At 40.1% G+C, this 15,323-nt stretch overlaps 1 protein-coding gene across 1 annotated transcript in view; it reads right to left on the reverse strand.

The window, feature by feature from the left end:
• COL20A1 (collagen type XX alpha 1 chain) overlaps positions 1-15,323 on the reverse strand; it is a gene marked incomplete at its 5' end in the record, with an annotated part of 150,872 nt that overhangs the window by 13,551 nt on the left and 121,998 nt on the right. The window contains 7 exons of the mRNA XM_089518465.1: positions 1,394-1,460; positions 7,292-7,327; positions 9,023-9,094; positions 11,622-11,675; positions 12,796-12,849; positions 13,748-13,801; positions 14,476-14,571. Coding sequence (XP_089374591.1) covers positions 1,394-1,460; positions 7,292-7,327; positions 9,023-9,094; positions 11,622-11,675; positions 12,796-12,849; positions 13,748-13,801; positions 14,476-14,571 — 433 coding nt within the window. The remainder of the gene's footprint in view (positions 1-1,393; positions 1,461-7,291; positions 7,328-9,022; positions 9,095-11,621; positions 11,676-12,795; positions 12,850-13,747; positions 13,802-14,475; positions 14,572-15,323) is intronic.

The following is a 15,323-nucleotide window of genomic DNA, read 5'->3' on the forward strand; positions in this document are numbered from 1 at the left end:
AATTACAGTAGTAATGCTCATAGCATGGACACTCTAGGGAGCATCATGAGGACACTCAGGCTACTACAGGTGCACTGTGGCACACTCCCTTGGAGTTTGGTGGAGTCACCTTCTTTGGAGGTTTTTAAACAGAGGCTGGCTGTCAGGGGTGCTTTGATTGTACATTCCTACATGGAACAGGGTCGGACTGGATGGTCCTTAAGGTCTCTTCCAATTCTATGATTCTATTCTAATGCAAGCAAGTTTTCTATTGGTCATCATCAGCGGGTCTCAGGGGTACCTTATAATTATTCATGTTGCTCCCCAGAGATTCTGCATAATCATGAATACCAATATATCTGATTCATTGTGCCATTCTTTAAGAATATAAAGTATATTTTAAGAATGATGTAAGCAAAGTGGGATGGGTTCAAAGGTGATCAAAAAAAGATATCAGCATTATTACTCTGATTTAATTACCATGATTCCATTCTATGGGATCCTGGGGTATTCAGTTTTTGTTGTATGCTTTCATGTTGTTTAGGACTTATAGTGACCCCAAGATGAAAATATCACAGTGTCTTCTGGACTGAGAGATGCAGTTCACTCAAGGTCACGCAGTGGGTTTCCATGGATGGGCAGGGAATCAAACCCTGGTCTCCACAGTCATAATCTAACACTCAAACCACTACACCACATGGGTTCTCTTGCAGTTTAGGGAAAGGTATTTATATTTATCTTTCAAACTACAAGCCCCACACTCCACAGGATGTAGACTGAAGTAGAATAATAGTGATATAACTGTGTAGAATGAAAGAACCCAGGGAGAAATACAGACTGAACAGTCCTCTGTGGGATCAGAAATGCTTATTGTTCTGCATTTTAGTATTAAAGCTCTATAGTTGTAAGAAACATATGTGCTTAAGTATAAATTATAAATTCAGGGAGTTGGGTGGTTGGGGTGCATATCAGTTGTTAGGCATTTGGGAAGAGCTGCTGTAGGCTGACATGATGGCAAATGCTCCAGGATGAGATTCACTGAAGTGGGAAATAGCATGTTAATATATTGAATTTAATCACATTGCCAGAAACAAAGTACTGAACAGATTATTAAAGTCTGTCTCCATAGCAAAATGAGTCACATACACATATCCCCAGCTACCTAATTCCAGACCTTGGAAAAGTTCCTTTTCAGGACCACAACTCCCCAAACCCTCCAACCAGCATGTTTCTGGTTCCTCCCAAACTCGAGAAATCCAAGCAATGAATTTGTAGCGGTGATGGGTGTTCAGACAAAGCTAACGGGCCTGGGCGGTGTATGATACAGCAGTAGAAACAGAAGCATTTGTAGGAGAGAAGGCTTGCACTGGGAAGCAAGCTGGTTATTCAGTTTGATTGAGAGGTTTGTACTCACACTGGATCAGGCGCTCACAAGCCTGATTAACTAGATGATAGATTGTCGACAAGGACTGTGCTTCGCCCTAAGGGGGGAAAGGCAGAAAAGAAAATTGTTCTAAACACTCGACACATGTACTACAGAAGCAGCCCAAGGAGAGAAACTAACTCTTCTTTTCGATTGCTGCATTAGGAAGGAGAAGGCATGCAGGGTATTTGTTCTATAATTTGCTCATTAAGGTTTGAGCAAGCACTAAAGGTTCTTGAATTCAAGAACTGTGGAAGAACGAAGAAAAGAGAAAGGCTGAGACCCTACTCGACATTTGTATAGCGTAAATATGCACACATGTACTGAAGTGATGGTTGCGCTATCCTGACTCTTCTGATGGATATTGATATTAAAGAACCAACTGCTACTGTTGGTCTGCCAGTGCATTTGTTTCTTGTCCCACTGTGCAGTGGAGAATGTGCAGCACCCACCTCTGCAATGCCACTGAATCAAGTGGCACACTGAAGGTACTGAGAAATAGTTATACAGTATGTCATCCATGATTGTACAACTGCAATTGCAACACTTACACTTGTGGATTTCCACTTACATTGTTTGAAAGGGAATATGGACCTTATGTAATGGGCAAAAAAAAGGTCTGGGGTCAGCAGTGAATATGTACCCCACCCCAATGAATTTCTGAGATCCCACAGTCCAGGGGAGACCAAAGTCAAAGCCTCCATCAACTGGATGCTGTCTGTATGTGTTGGACTACAACTCCCATTATTCTGACCAAAAGAGTTAACACAACTACAGAGGCATATCTGGAAAAGTGCACTTTCTGAATATCTTTTCACAAGCTACCTTGTTAAAAATGGAACTTCGTTTCAATCAGAGACTAAAGGTGGAATTGTGATGGGATCCTGCTTCTGTCACATCCAGGGGTGTCACTAGGGCTGTGTGTGTCACCCAGTGCACTGGTGGGAAGGGGCTGTTTTCCAGGTTTGCTGGGTGTGCTGGCCAGATGGGGAAATGAGTTCACTTCTCTTTCCTGCCCATCCAGCAGCTCTGCCAGACCCAAAAAAGTCTGGTGAAGATAGAAGGGGGATATTAAAAATGATCCACATTGGTTGTCAAATATACTAGGTATGCCACTCATCACAGCCTCACTTGCTAATGGGAAGATGCTGGAAATTATATCCTCTTTGCAACCTGATCAGCAGTTGAACAGTCATTCTTTCCTCGATGCAGTTCCTGGTTGTTAGGGTAAGCTTGAGAAGGCATTTATGTGACTACAGAGGCTTACTGAATACTGAGCAGTTACAGATCTGTAGCTCTGGGTTATGAATCTTTAACTGCAGCAGCATAGAAGGTATTTTGCTTTCGTCTGTGATTCTGTGTGCAGATCATTATGTACACTTAACCCTGTGATATATGTATGCATTGTGGAATGATTATTCCAATACAATCTATAAAATAAAAATAATAAACATAAAAATTAAATTGCTAATTGTGCTAGACGTGTGTGTGTGTGTGTGTGTGTGTGTGGTGTTTAATGATGTCTAGTGTAATCTGGTTTTAATGTTTTGGCTTGTTTAATCTTGTTTTAACTTTTATATCCTGTGGATTTTTTAACATTGTTGCAAGCCACTTTGAGTCCCAATCTGGAAAAAAGGTGGGATAGAAATAACAACAACAACATAGAATTTCTGTTGTTGAGGATAAATCCATTTCCAGTATGTGGAAAGAGCTATCTGGAAAATAAGTAAATATATTGTTGGGCTTTCAACATCTCTTTTTATTCTCCATATCTGTTAAATAGTTTTTCATCCAAGCCTGTGGAAGAAACTCATAGAGGAGATCAGTCCCTCTCACAGAAATGCACAAGCTCCTCCAAGCACATTCATTCCTGTTGAAAAAGTGGAATTTGATGCTGTTGTAATGGAGCATCACCCTACTGCTCCTCTTTTTTATTGACAACTAGGGTGAGACTTTGGATATCTGCATGCAACCTTTGCTCTATACCTTTTTTTTCCACCAATGCATGGACGTATCCTTTGTGACATATGTCATATCCATTAGAGGTATGTGAGCTTGTTTGAGAGTTAGACTAGAAGTATATCTACATTGCTGAAATAAAGTAGGTTCACACCACTAACTGCCATGACTCTATCCTGTGAAATTCTGGGATTGGTAGTTTGGTGAGACCCCAGAGCTCTCTTACATCTCCTGGCTGAATATCTCATCAAACTACAAGTGCCAGGATCCCAAAAGATAGACTCAAGGCAGTTAAAGTGATGTCATACTGCTTTATTTCTGCAGTCTGATGAGATACTAGGACTCTGGGAGACCAGGTTTGCATCTCCGGATGGTCTCAGAAACATACTGGGTGACTTGGGAAAGTCATATGCTCTTAGGCTGCATCTGCACTGCAGAAATAATGCCATTCAACGCCGATAACTACAATATGGATATATCCCTATGAGATTCTGCCTAGGTAGTCACTTCATTAGCAATTCATTTTCTTCAATGAACCTTTTTAAAAACTTCTACTCATGTGTCTTGTTTTCATATTAATTCTGGCACATAAAACATTCTTATTAAACATCAGTCATCCTTTTGTGAACCTGCCCATAAGATCTTTGTATTCATAAGATACTACCCAGGGCAACAGTAAATCTAAACACAATTACAAACATATATAGGGACCCTGAAGTGATATTCTGCCAGAATTCTGATGTTTAAAATTAATATGAACAAATACTGCTATTGAAATTTATTCATGTTTGAATATTTAATGCAGCTTGATTCCAATGGTCTTCCCTTTGTGAGTCAATAAACAGACTTTATTTGCAGTGGCATCATTTTCTCTCTGTGCCTCTGTTTATACACACACATTTTGCCCACCCACCCATATTTATCTTGTGGCAGATAATAAAGAATCAGAATGCAGAAAACAACTCAAAAATAAACATTGCTATTATCCACAAAAGCTCATAACAAAATGAAAATTGAGCTCTGTTTCAAACAGCATGATATTTGATGACACCGTCTGGATCCTTGTGCAGTCTTTACACAAAATTAAACAAAAACTGGGCAGGGTGCCCAGAAAATAAAAATGAAAAATGCTATCACATCTGAAAAACCTATCAGAAAGGAAACCCTAGTGGAAATACAATTCAATAAAGCAGGATGGTTTTGTTTTTTGGGTGTTCATTTTTATAAAATAGTGGAAAAATAAGATCATAGAATCCTAGAACTAGAAGACGCTAAGGGGTGATCAGGTCTCACCCCCTGCTTAATGCAGGAACTTCAGCTATAGCATCCCCAGCAGGTATTGCCACACCACTCTGTCAAGATGCTCCTTCTAATCAAAGGAAATAGAGTTATTGTGGATTAGTTGTTCCTCAAATCAAGATAAATGCAAATTGATTAATTAACTAATTGCAGCTAGCTGGTTAATACTCTGAATGCTCTAATTTATCCTCTTGTTTTTTACAATGATGCTCTTTTTCATTCACAGAGAACAAGCCTTCACCCTCCTCTTGGGAGCAGCACTTGAGGTCTTTAAGGAGTGTGATCATTTCCTCCCTCAATCTTCTGTTCATCAAGTTGAACATACAGCTCCTTCAACCTCTCCTTGTGTCTTCTTCTCCATGTCTTACTCTGAACTTGTTCAAATTTGTCTATATCCTTTTGAAAATGAGGTGTCCAGAACTCAACACAGATGAGGCCCAGCTAATACAGAATATAGTTAGACTATCATTTCCCTCGACTTGGAAGCTATGCTTCTGTTAGTGCAGGCTTAGACTGCATTCACATTCTTTGCTATAGCACCACACTGCTGGCTCATGTTCAACTTAGAATCAACAACATCCCCAAGGTCCTTTTCACATGTAGCACTGCTGAGGCAAGTATCCCCTATCCTACACCTGTGCATTTGGCTTTTGTGGCCTAAATGTAGAGTTTTTCATTTGTCCCTATTGAATTTCATTTTATTTATTCTTGCCTAGTTTTCTAGTTAACCAAGGTGAATTTGAATTATGTTCCTATCTTCCCATGTGTTAGCTGTCCCTCTCAGTTTTGTATCATCTGCAAATTTGACAAGGATTCTTTCTACCTCATCATCTAAATCATTGAGAAACATACTGAAGAGTATCTGTCCCCGGATAGAACCCTCTGGCACACCAGTTGAGACATCCTTTCAATCTGAAGCACAGCCACTGTGGATAATTCTTTCAGCATAGTTTTCCAGCCATTTTTGAGTCATTGGTGATATTTCCATCTATTACATATTTAGTCAGTTTGCTAACTGAAGTACCATTATCAAATGCTTTGCTGGAATCCAGATAAATGACATCCATAGTATTCCTGTCATCTACTGAACTAGTGACCTGATCAAACCAAAAGATACAAAGTTAGTTTGACAGGATTTGTTCTTGCTCTTGATGGCAGCAAAAATTTTACACTCATCTCTTATGATAGTTGCAGAGTGAATCTATCAAAACTATATAATCCACAAGTCACTCACACAATTCACAAGGTACAATCCCATGTACCTTTTACCAATTACCACATACAGAGTTATGGAAGAGATTCCATAAGGCAGTCTTCTTCAACTGGTGCTCCCCAAATACCTTGGAATACAAATCTCATAATCCACAATGGCTGGGATGGTTAGGTATGATGACAGTTACAATAAAACACATCTAATAGGCACCAATATGGGGGCAGTTTCTTATCAGTTTTCCTAATAGTATTGTATTCTAATAGTCTCATTTCTTCGCTCATGCAACAATAAAAAAGTTAATATTGACGAGTTTTTAAGGAGAAAAATCCCAAATATTAAAAAAAAAGTATGGGGTGATGTGATAGCCTCATGGGTCCCACCTTCTGGTAAGTTGTGAAGACATACAGATGAGCTGATTTTTAACCCCTTTCCTGGTACCCCAAGTGGAAAATCGCTGGAGAAAACTGCACTTTCCAGGAATACTCAGAGGTGGTCTTGCCAATTCTTTCCTCTGAAATAAAACCTACAGCATCTGGTATTCATTGTCAATCTCCCATCCAAGTACTAACCAAGGTTCACCTTGCTCCACTTCCAAGATCACATGGAATCTGGTGCCTTTAGGGTATTTAAGCCCTCAAAGAAGATGTTGAAGGTGTCACAAAAACATTGTTCCCACTCCAATTATTTGGCTTGCCGTCTCTTACTCAGATAAAATGTGAGAACACTCTCTTCTCCTACATAGTGCCATGAAGCCAAGTCAACATTGTAAAGCCAATTCAAAATAAGAGCAGAAATGGAAGCAAACTTTCTTGCTCTAGCTCCTCTGGGTAGGAAATACTGAGCAAAACGTCAAAGTCACCAGTGGAAAATGTCGTGAGTCCCTTTCCCCTGTTCATGCTTTCTAACAATTGCAATGCTCCCTTTCTAGCATCACAGGATACAAACAGGATGCTGAAACTGGTGGATCATATAAAATCAAGAGTAGCTGGGTAACTTCTGTTGCAGGCCTTCAAGATACCAGGGGAAAAGAAGAGCATACTGGCAAGTTGCACCATGTTTAGAAATAGTGCCGGGGGGTGGGGGGTGGGGGGATGTGTATCAGTGCTTTCAGCCAAACCCTCCCCTACCTTTTTCCCTTCAAAAAAAGCTCTACATGTACTTTTCCACATAATTCTTTCTCAGAATGCCTCAAGAAGTGCAAGTACCACGTGAAAACTGCAAGGAATTTTTCATTTTCTCTTGTAGTGAGGAGAAAATTGTGGCAATTGTTCATCCTCCCACTAAATAGTCAAAGATTTGCATCCCTACTTTAGATACAGTAGTTGTGGCTCGTACATCACTTTAGCACACCTTCTTTCATGAGCTTGGCCCAACTAAACCACCAAAGAACATTGAAAAAGAAATCCAAAGAGACTCACTTTCTCTCCCCTTTCTCCTTTTGGACCAGGCAGCCCCTGCAAGAGAAAGAGAAAAGGGAAAACATTTCATTGTTGCTGCTGCTGCTGTGTAATTTTACCAATTAGAGAATAAGGCAATTTACAAGAGTTAAAACAAACTTAGCTAAAAATTAACAGAAGAACTGAACAGAAAAATTAACAGAAAAAGGTCTCCCCAGCAGATTTAAAAATGTGGGCAGGTTCATACAGGAGAGTATGGCCCTTCTGATAACCTGGACCTGAACCATATAAGGCTGTATAGGTCAACTGTGCCTGGAAACAGACGGGCAGTGAGTGGAACTGTGCTCTCTCTCTCTCTCTCTGTGTATATATCTTAAACTCAGGGCAGCAAACAAAAATGAAAAGGTCATGTTAACAGCTGCCACAGTTTCAATGGCTTGGAATTTTAAGGATAAACCTGAAAACCTCTCACAAACCCCTGCAGGCAAATGTTAAAGTGAAGGCCAAGTTTTTAATAAGCTTCCTTTACAGGTCTGTTGCTTCTCCTGAACAAGAAACACTTCCCACCTCTCGCCCCCCGAAGATACATGTAAACACATTCCTGAGCACAGAAGGCAGAGACATTCATAGGTAGGAGTTCTTGTTCAAAAATATAATTCACCTCCTCTCATAACACAATTCCAACTCCATGTTTGGTGCTTTCTTTGAATGCTTTAGGGACTAGCAGCAGATGGTCTGCAGACCAGCAGACCATGGGCTACCACTTTGAGAAGTATTGGTGTAATTCCTCTCAACAGAGGGAGAAAGAGTTCTATACTTGCAGATGAGGAATAATTAACAATTAAGTCATGTCACCATAAGTGTGCAACAACGCACAACATAACCAATCACAAATGCTAAGTGAGACACCATTGCAAAAGAGTGATTTAGGACTTTATCACATGCCCTCCCTCTTTCTTGCCATGATTGCATTAATGAAGCAAAGTGAATATATACCAGATTAGGAACACTGTGTACCACATTGGTGTGACTGGGCTGTTGCTGGCCCCTCATGCGCTCTTTCAGCCTTGTCCATAAATTCCTGCTTCCCTGCCTCATGCCCTATTCAGCATGCCTTGTGCTTGTGTTTGTGTGTATTGTATGTGTGTGTTTTGTTTCTTTTAATGCAATTACAGAGTTATGTTAATGCAGTTAAATAAATAAATAAATGTAAAACAAAACAAAACAAAAAACCTTGGCTGTTCTGGAATGGAGAGAAGTAGATAAGAGTGAAAGGAAAAGACATTAACACCACATGTCCGTGCAATCCTACAATAGCTACAGGATAGTCTACTGCACTTAGAATATATACCTCAGCCTAGTGCTATACCAGTGCGTTTGGGAGCTTAGTGACATTTTCCCCCATCAAGATGTAGGCTAACTATGATTGGAAAATAAAGCAGTGATGAGAGGGAGGCAGGTACTTTATTGCCCAAAGCACTATTGTTGAACTTTTATGGCATTTCAAAAGCCCTTAGAACAATCTGCCAGTAACAGGAAATGGCATATCCACTTTTGTGAGCAACTGTTACTTATTGATTAAATGTGCCTGTTCTTATAGTGTCCCTCAGTCCAGAGGATTAGACACATCCTTGTCTTGAGCATGTGATACCATTAGTAATTATGCCATAAATGTCTGTAAAAATAAATAGGCCTTTTTGGAATACCCTTAGTTCTTCACCCTAGTGGATAAGGAAAGTGGAGAAGACTTACTGTTGGTCCAACTTCTCCTGGGGGTCCCTTTTCCCCAGGGTTGCCTCTGGCACCTGCAATGCCTTGGAAACCCTGCAAACAGGAATGGAGAGATGCAACCACTGATGATGCCACTACTTAAAGTTCAAAATAAACCAGCCTGCAAAACCAGGGAGGGAATTATACTCCCCAGGCTCATGTCAATGCTCCACCAAGCCAGGAAAATAATGTGAAAAGTATATCATATGTGACTCATGCTCACTTCATTTCCTATTAATGTCGCAATTTAGGGGCGAGAGAGTAGGTCAGAACTGTATATCTAAGAGTGGTGCTAAGGGATATTTTCTCCCCTCCATTTTTAATGGCTTCATTATACAGAGTTTTACCTTAAGCCAGCTTTCTTTGAGGCTCTTTTTTTCTGTCTGACACACTACCTTCTCCTTTTCTTTCTCTTCTCACCCACTGTCATTTCTTTCTTTTGGCTAACTCCCCCCCCCCCCCAGCCCTTCTTCCCTCCAACCCGACTCATTCTTTCTTGAACGCATTACAAAACACTTCTCAGGGTTGCTGTGAGGCTAAAACAGGAGAGGAAACATATATACAATCTTGAACTCTTGAAGTAAAGATATCACAAAATTAGTCTGTTAAAGTATGGGGGAAATCAGCCGTTCATAACATTTTTATTGCATCACTTGTCGATGCTAATAACTCCAAAATAAATTTACTTCATAGGGAGAAGAAGGAGTTGAGAATGGGATGGATGGGAATGCTTTGCACATTGTTTGTTTGTTGTTTGCCATTGGCTTCCACCTACAGCAGAACTATGTATGACAGACCTCCAAAGTTCTGTCTGTACTGGCCAGGATACTCTGGGGGCAAATCAGAGTATCCTGGCTCCAGAGCTGCTCTGCCCCTCCTTTGTTACCTTAGACCTCCATTCTGACACTGGGAAGCTGTTCACATGTGTGTCCCACTGTGCTGCTTAGCACTGCTGCCATGGTGAGTCACCCGCTTCTGAGGTCAGAACAAGGCACCCAGCCACTATCACTGGGTGCCTCGTTCTGACCTCAGAGAGAAGCTACCCACAGTGGCGGCGGCCATGGCTGTAGCACAGCAGGGCATCAGAACAGAGGGCTCTGGATTTTCAAGAAGATTTGGGTCAACTGGGGCTTTTTAAAACCCACAGTTAGAGGGGCATATCCAGCATACCTGGTGCTGAACATGCCGGCCGTCATCTGGTCTGTTTGTGCTAGAACTGGGGTTTGGGCTGTGCATCACCTGGTCTTCCAAACAAGAGTTTTGGGGGAGGTTGTTTATTTCATAGAATCACAGGGTTGGAAGAGACTCCAAGGGCCATCCAGTCCAACCCCCTGCCATGCATGAACACACAATCAAAGCACCCCCGATAGATGGCCATCCAGCCTTTACAAACCTCCAAAGAAGGAGCCTCTACTACACTCCAAGGCAATATGTTCCACCATCAAACAGCTCTTACTGTCACAAAATTCTTCCTAATGTTGAGGTGGAATCTCTATAGTTTGAATCCATTGCTCCAGGTTCTATTCTCTGAAGCAGCAGAAAACAAGCTTACTCCAGCCTCAATATGACATCCATATTTGGCTCATGCAGACAGGGCATCAGCTGCCCTCCTCAGGTCTTGTAAACTCAGGGCTGTGGCTTAATTGACTGAATCAATTCATTTGTAATGTGGTCTTCCACTTTTCCTACTGGCTTCCCATTTTTACAAAACATTATTGCCTACTCCAGTGAGTCATGTGTTCTCATGACATGTCCAAAGTATAACAACTTCAGTTTCGTCATCTTCTAAGAATTGATTTCCTCTAGGACCTATTCATTTTTTATTAGTCCACATTATCCATAGAATTCTTCTTCAGCTCCACATTTCAAATAAAATGTTTCTCTTTCTTTCAGCTTCCCCCACTGTCCAGCTTGCACAACCACACACAGAAATCAGAAATATTGGGGCTTGAATGATTTTGACTTTGATATTTAATAATATGTCTTTTCATATGAGGATTTTTATCTAGTTCCTTCATAGCTGTCCTTGTATATTGTACTTGTAAGAACAACAACACAGAAAATACTGCAAAAGGGTTAACAAAAAGAAGTGAGGGTTTTTTAATAAATAAATAAATAAATAAAATATTACTAAAATGCTCTTAAAATATGCTATTATTTATTCTTGCAGCTCAACCAAGAATTTATCCCAAAGTGAGCTATTAAACCTGGCTGAGGTTCATGGCTCCCTGCTATTAAAATATCTTTGCCTCCCTGCACAACCACTGAAATCTGAAATGGCAGCCCTACCTTTTCTGAGGCAAAGGGTGGAGAATGTTCTGAGACAGACAGTGACACCCCAAGGGCACTCAGATTAAAAATCTGGCTTACAGGAGATGACCAGGAGGCTTTCCAGAGCTAGCTAAACAGCTGCTGAAAGTAGATGTTACATTTGCCCCACAGTAATGAAGGCATGAAGCGTGTTATTCTTTTTAGCCTGTTCCTTCCCACCTGAGGGAACTCAGCTCAACCTATTCCTGGAAGCAATCCTCTGGAGTGTAAATTTTCTATTTCACATGACCGAGAAATAAACCTCTCTCACCCTTGGTCCTGGTGGTCCTGGTGGTCCAGCTGTGCCCTCCAGTCCTCGAACACCCTGTAAATCAAGTCAGAGGAGTAAACCAAGACTCAGTCATGGAAGAAGATGGGAAAATCTGCAGTGATCACAATTTAAATTTACAGCGCTTTATAAATAAAGGTTAATAATAATAATAATAATAATAACAATCACAGCACCTATCAGTGGTGTAGGTACTGGGGAAGGGGGCATTTTTCTCAAATAGGAAATCTTTCCAATTGTTGAAATTTTTCCTTCAGTCCCCAAATTTCTAGCATTGCAGTACTTTAAACTTTCAGTTAAGTATTTAGAAATTCAGTTTAGGAATCCAAAGAAAAGGAGCAGGCAAAGTGACCCAGAGAATGGAAACACAGCAAAAGCATGAATTCTAGGGGCAAATGGCTTTCAATGTCTCACTTTCTGCAATGCTCAAAAATTGGGAACTGAAGGACAATTTCATGTGGTGAGGCAGAATTCTTAGTTGAGTGGCATTTTTTATTTATTGAATTTGAGGGACAATTAACCATCATTATTTTTACATACAGATAATAGATGTATATAATCGATGTACCCAAAACGTAATACAAAACCATTAGTACTAACATAAAGCTGTCAGTTAAAAGACACAGCCATCTTAGTCAGGAAAATCAGTATGCAAAGGGTTCTTGTAGCACTTTTGAGACTAACTGAAAGAAGTTGATAGCATGGGCTGAGAAGGTATATTCAAGTCTATGAAGATCTTTTTGCATATAACTATCAAATAAATCATGCCAATAACCCATATATTAATGTTCCTTCTATTATGACCTTCTCCCTCTTTCACTCCCACATCCCTAGAGAACAAGGTTATCATTTATTCAAAATCCCTTTCCTTTGATGTGGAGAACCATATTAATTGTATCTTTTATAATTTTGTACTCTTCTTCTTCTTTAGCAATTTCTACTGACTTATTCCATTTCATTAGCTAATAGTTGGGTGGTGATTTCCTCATTTTGTCCCTCACTCCATCTTATACCCTTGGCTCCTATATTCATGATGCACCCACAATTCATCCCAGAGTTATTATAGGGCACCATGCTTTCCTTTATGCTAGTGAGTAAGGCCATGTGTGGAAAAGAAACCTACTTTTGTAGCATTTAAATGTATCTGGACATTTACCTTTGACCCTTGGATTCCATCTTTCCCTGGAGCTCCCTGGGGACCCATCAGACCCTGAAGAAAAACAGAACTGTCATTCAGGAACCATGCTTCCATGTCAAAGCAATGAAAAACACCTGGTTATTCAGTCAAACTGATGAGGAGCACCTGGCTACTATGTGTAGTTATGGTGCTTTTTTCAGATCCTCCTGGGGTAGACTAAGCTCTCACCTTTCACTACTCTATAAAGAGAAGAGGATGGTTCCTTTTTTTGATAAGAGTTAAAGCACAGTATTTATATTGACCAAGGTTTTTTGGGTTGATTTTTTTGACTAAAAGTTCTGAACTATACATGGGAATATACAGTAGTTATTTCCACCATATGGTGGCATCTCTACTTAAGGTGTCACAAACAATGTTATTCAGTTTAAGGTGAAGAAGTTGCCTTAATTGACAAGAAGACTACCACTACTGAAAAGACATCCAGCATGTTGGACAAGGACAAGTAACGTCCTCTTTCCATTCTCTAAATACAGGCACACTCTGCAGTGTTTTACATTTCCATTTTTTCCCATTTGGGAGAATGAAAAGTGCCTCTGAAGCAAGTATGTTGCCGAGCTGCATTGTTCTCCCTCTTGTGACCATTTGTTTGCTGTTCATCCTTGTCCAAAGTCACATACACTTTCACTTTAGCTGATCCATCTGCAAAATCTACACCGTTTCTTTACTGACTTTCTGAAGCAAGTCTTAGGCTTCAGATTATTAATGTTCATCAGATACCAAGGCATGGGAGTCAGGGGGATACAAAACCAGTGGAAAGTGCTGCTATGGGATTCCCTTACAAGAAGAAGCATTGTTTAAAGTGGAGATAGAAAGCTATTGGAACAGATCTTAAATCTTGCTTAGGAAAACTATCAGGCACAACTTGGATCCCTGGAAATCAAAAAGCAAACAATGTATGTGCTCCAATTACCTGTATTCCTGGGCTGCCATTGTCTCCTTTGTCCCCTTTCATACCTGGTGGTCCCTTGAATTAGAATGGAACAAAAATTATATATGTTTGGGGTGAGCACGGTCACTCTAATTTCCAGCCATTCACAGATGAAAACAGGGTGAAAACCTCTATGTTTCTAACAAAGGGGGTAAACCTAACCTTCAGGGCTTCTTGGAAGGGCTACAAGATGGGTTTAACTGAGAATCAAAACTGGCATAACCTGCTAATGAGAAGGCTGTTCTCTACCCTCTCATGTTCTTCTTGCAAGAGTCAGGAGTCGTTCTCTATATGTACAGCCCTGTTCACGTTTTAAACATTCCAACTGATATGAAGCTTGGAGTACAGTCAGCCCTCCATAACCACAGATACTTTATCCACAGCTTGAAAATATTTTTAAAATATATAAATTCCAAAAAACAAATCTCAATTTTGCCATTTTATGTAAGAGACAGCATTTTACTATGCCATTGTTTTTAATATGACTTAAGTATTCATGGATTTTGGTATCCATGGAGATCCTGGAACCACACCCTAATGGATGCCAAGAAGCCTCTGTAGTTATTTTCTAGGGTCAATATTACCAAAATCCTTTGGTGGTCACGCTTCCAAGTTTTCCATATTATTTTTCAACTGCCTGTTTTGTGCCAGGTTTTGAAACTGTCAGCAAAACCCAAAGGATAAAAGAAAACAAACAGATCATGACTTACAATAGGACCCTGCACAGTCAAGCCTTGGGAACCAGGAGTCCCTTGATGTCCACCTGGACCTTCCGGTCCAACCTGACCAGGTGGACCTGGCTCACCCTAAAGTCATCAGAAAGAAAAAGAACATATACCGAAACATTAGTAGATCCTCTGAGGACTGAAAGATCCATCAAAACATGGAATCTCTCTTTTCTGCAGGGATAAAGCTAACCAAGTGGTCAAATCTCATTTTGTTTGCGAAACAGATTGTAAGTATGAGTTGTCTGTAGCCAAGTATAACATACTCAGAGCTTGGGAGAAATAAATTTTGGACTTCAACTCCTATAATTCTTCATCTGACTTATTTATTTCAATCTTCCTCTTAGTGTTCAAGATGGCTAAACAACTGTAAGTCCTAGCAAAAGTAACTTTTCCAAGAGCTAGGTCATCCTGTGTCATTATGTCATAGAATCATAGAATTACATGAAGAATCGTTTAAAAATGGATCCAAATGCATAAATTGCTGCAGAAGATTTTAAAGATTAAGATTCAATTACAATTCAAACAGTTTATTTTGGGACATATGTTAGGAGAAGACTCATGGAAGACTACTAAAATATATGACAAAAGCAGCAAGTTTATCAAATGTGCAAAGATGGAAGAATTCAGATTTACCAGCCATGGATAAGTGGTGGTTGAAACTGACAGACTTAGCAGGAATGGATAAATTGTAATACTGATTAGAGAAAGATCATTAGTGACATTTCTTAAAGAATGGAAAGCCCTTTTTGACTTTTTGCAAGGGGGAAAATGATGTGTCAACCTTTGAGTTTGATTGTTAGTAAGGATGTACTATGGAAAGAAAGCGTAAG

Source organism: Sceloporus occidentalis, unplaced genomic scaffold (assembly GCF_023333645.1).
Source record: "Sceloporus occidentalis isolate IW3139 unplaced genomic scaffold, rSceOcc1.0.p SCAF_3, whole genome shotgun sequence".
NCBI classification, from domain to species: domain Eukaryota; kingdom Metazoa; phylum Chordata; class Lepidosauria; order Squamata; family Phrynosomatidae; genus Sceloporus; species Sceloporus occidentalis.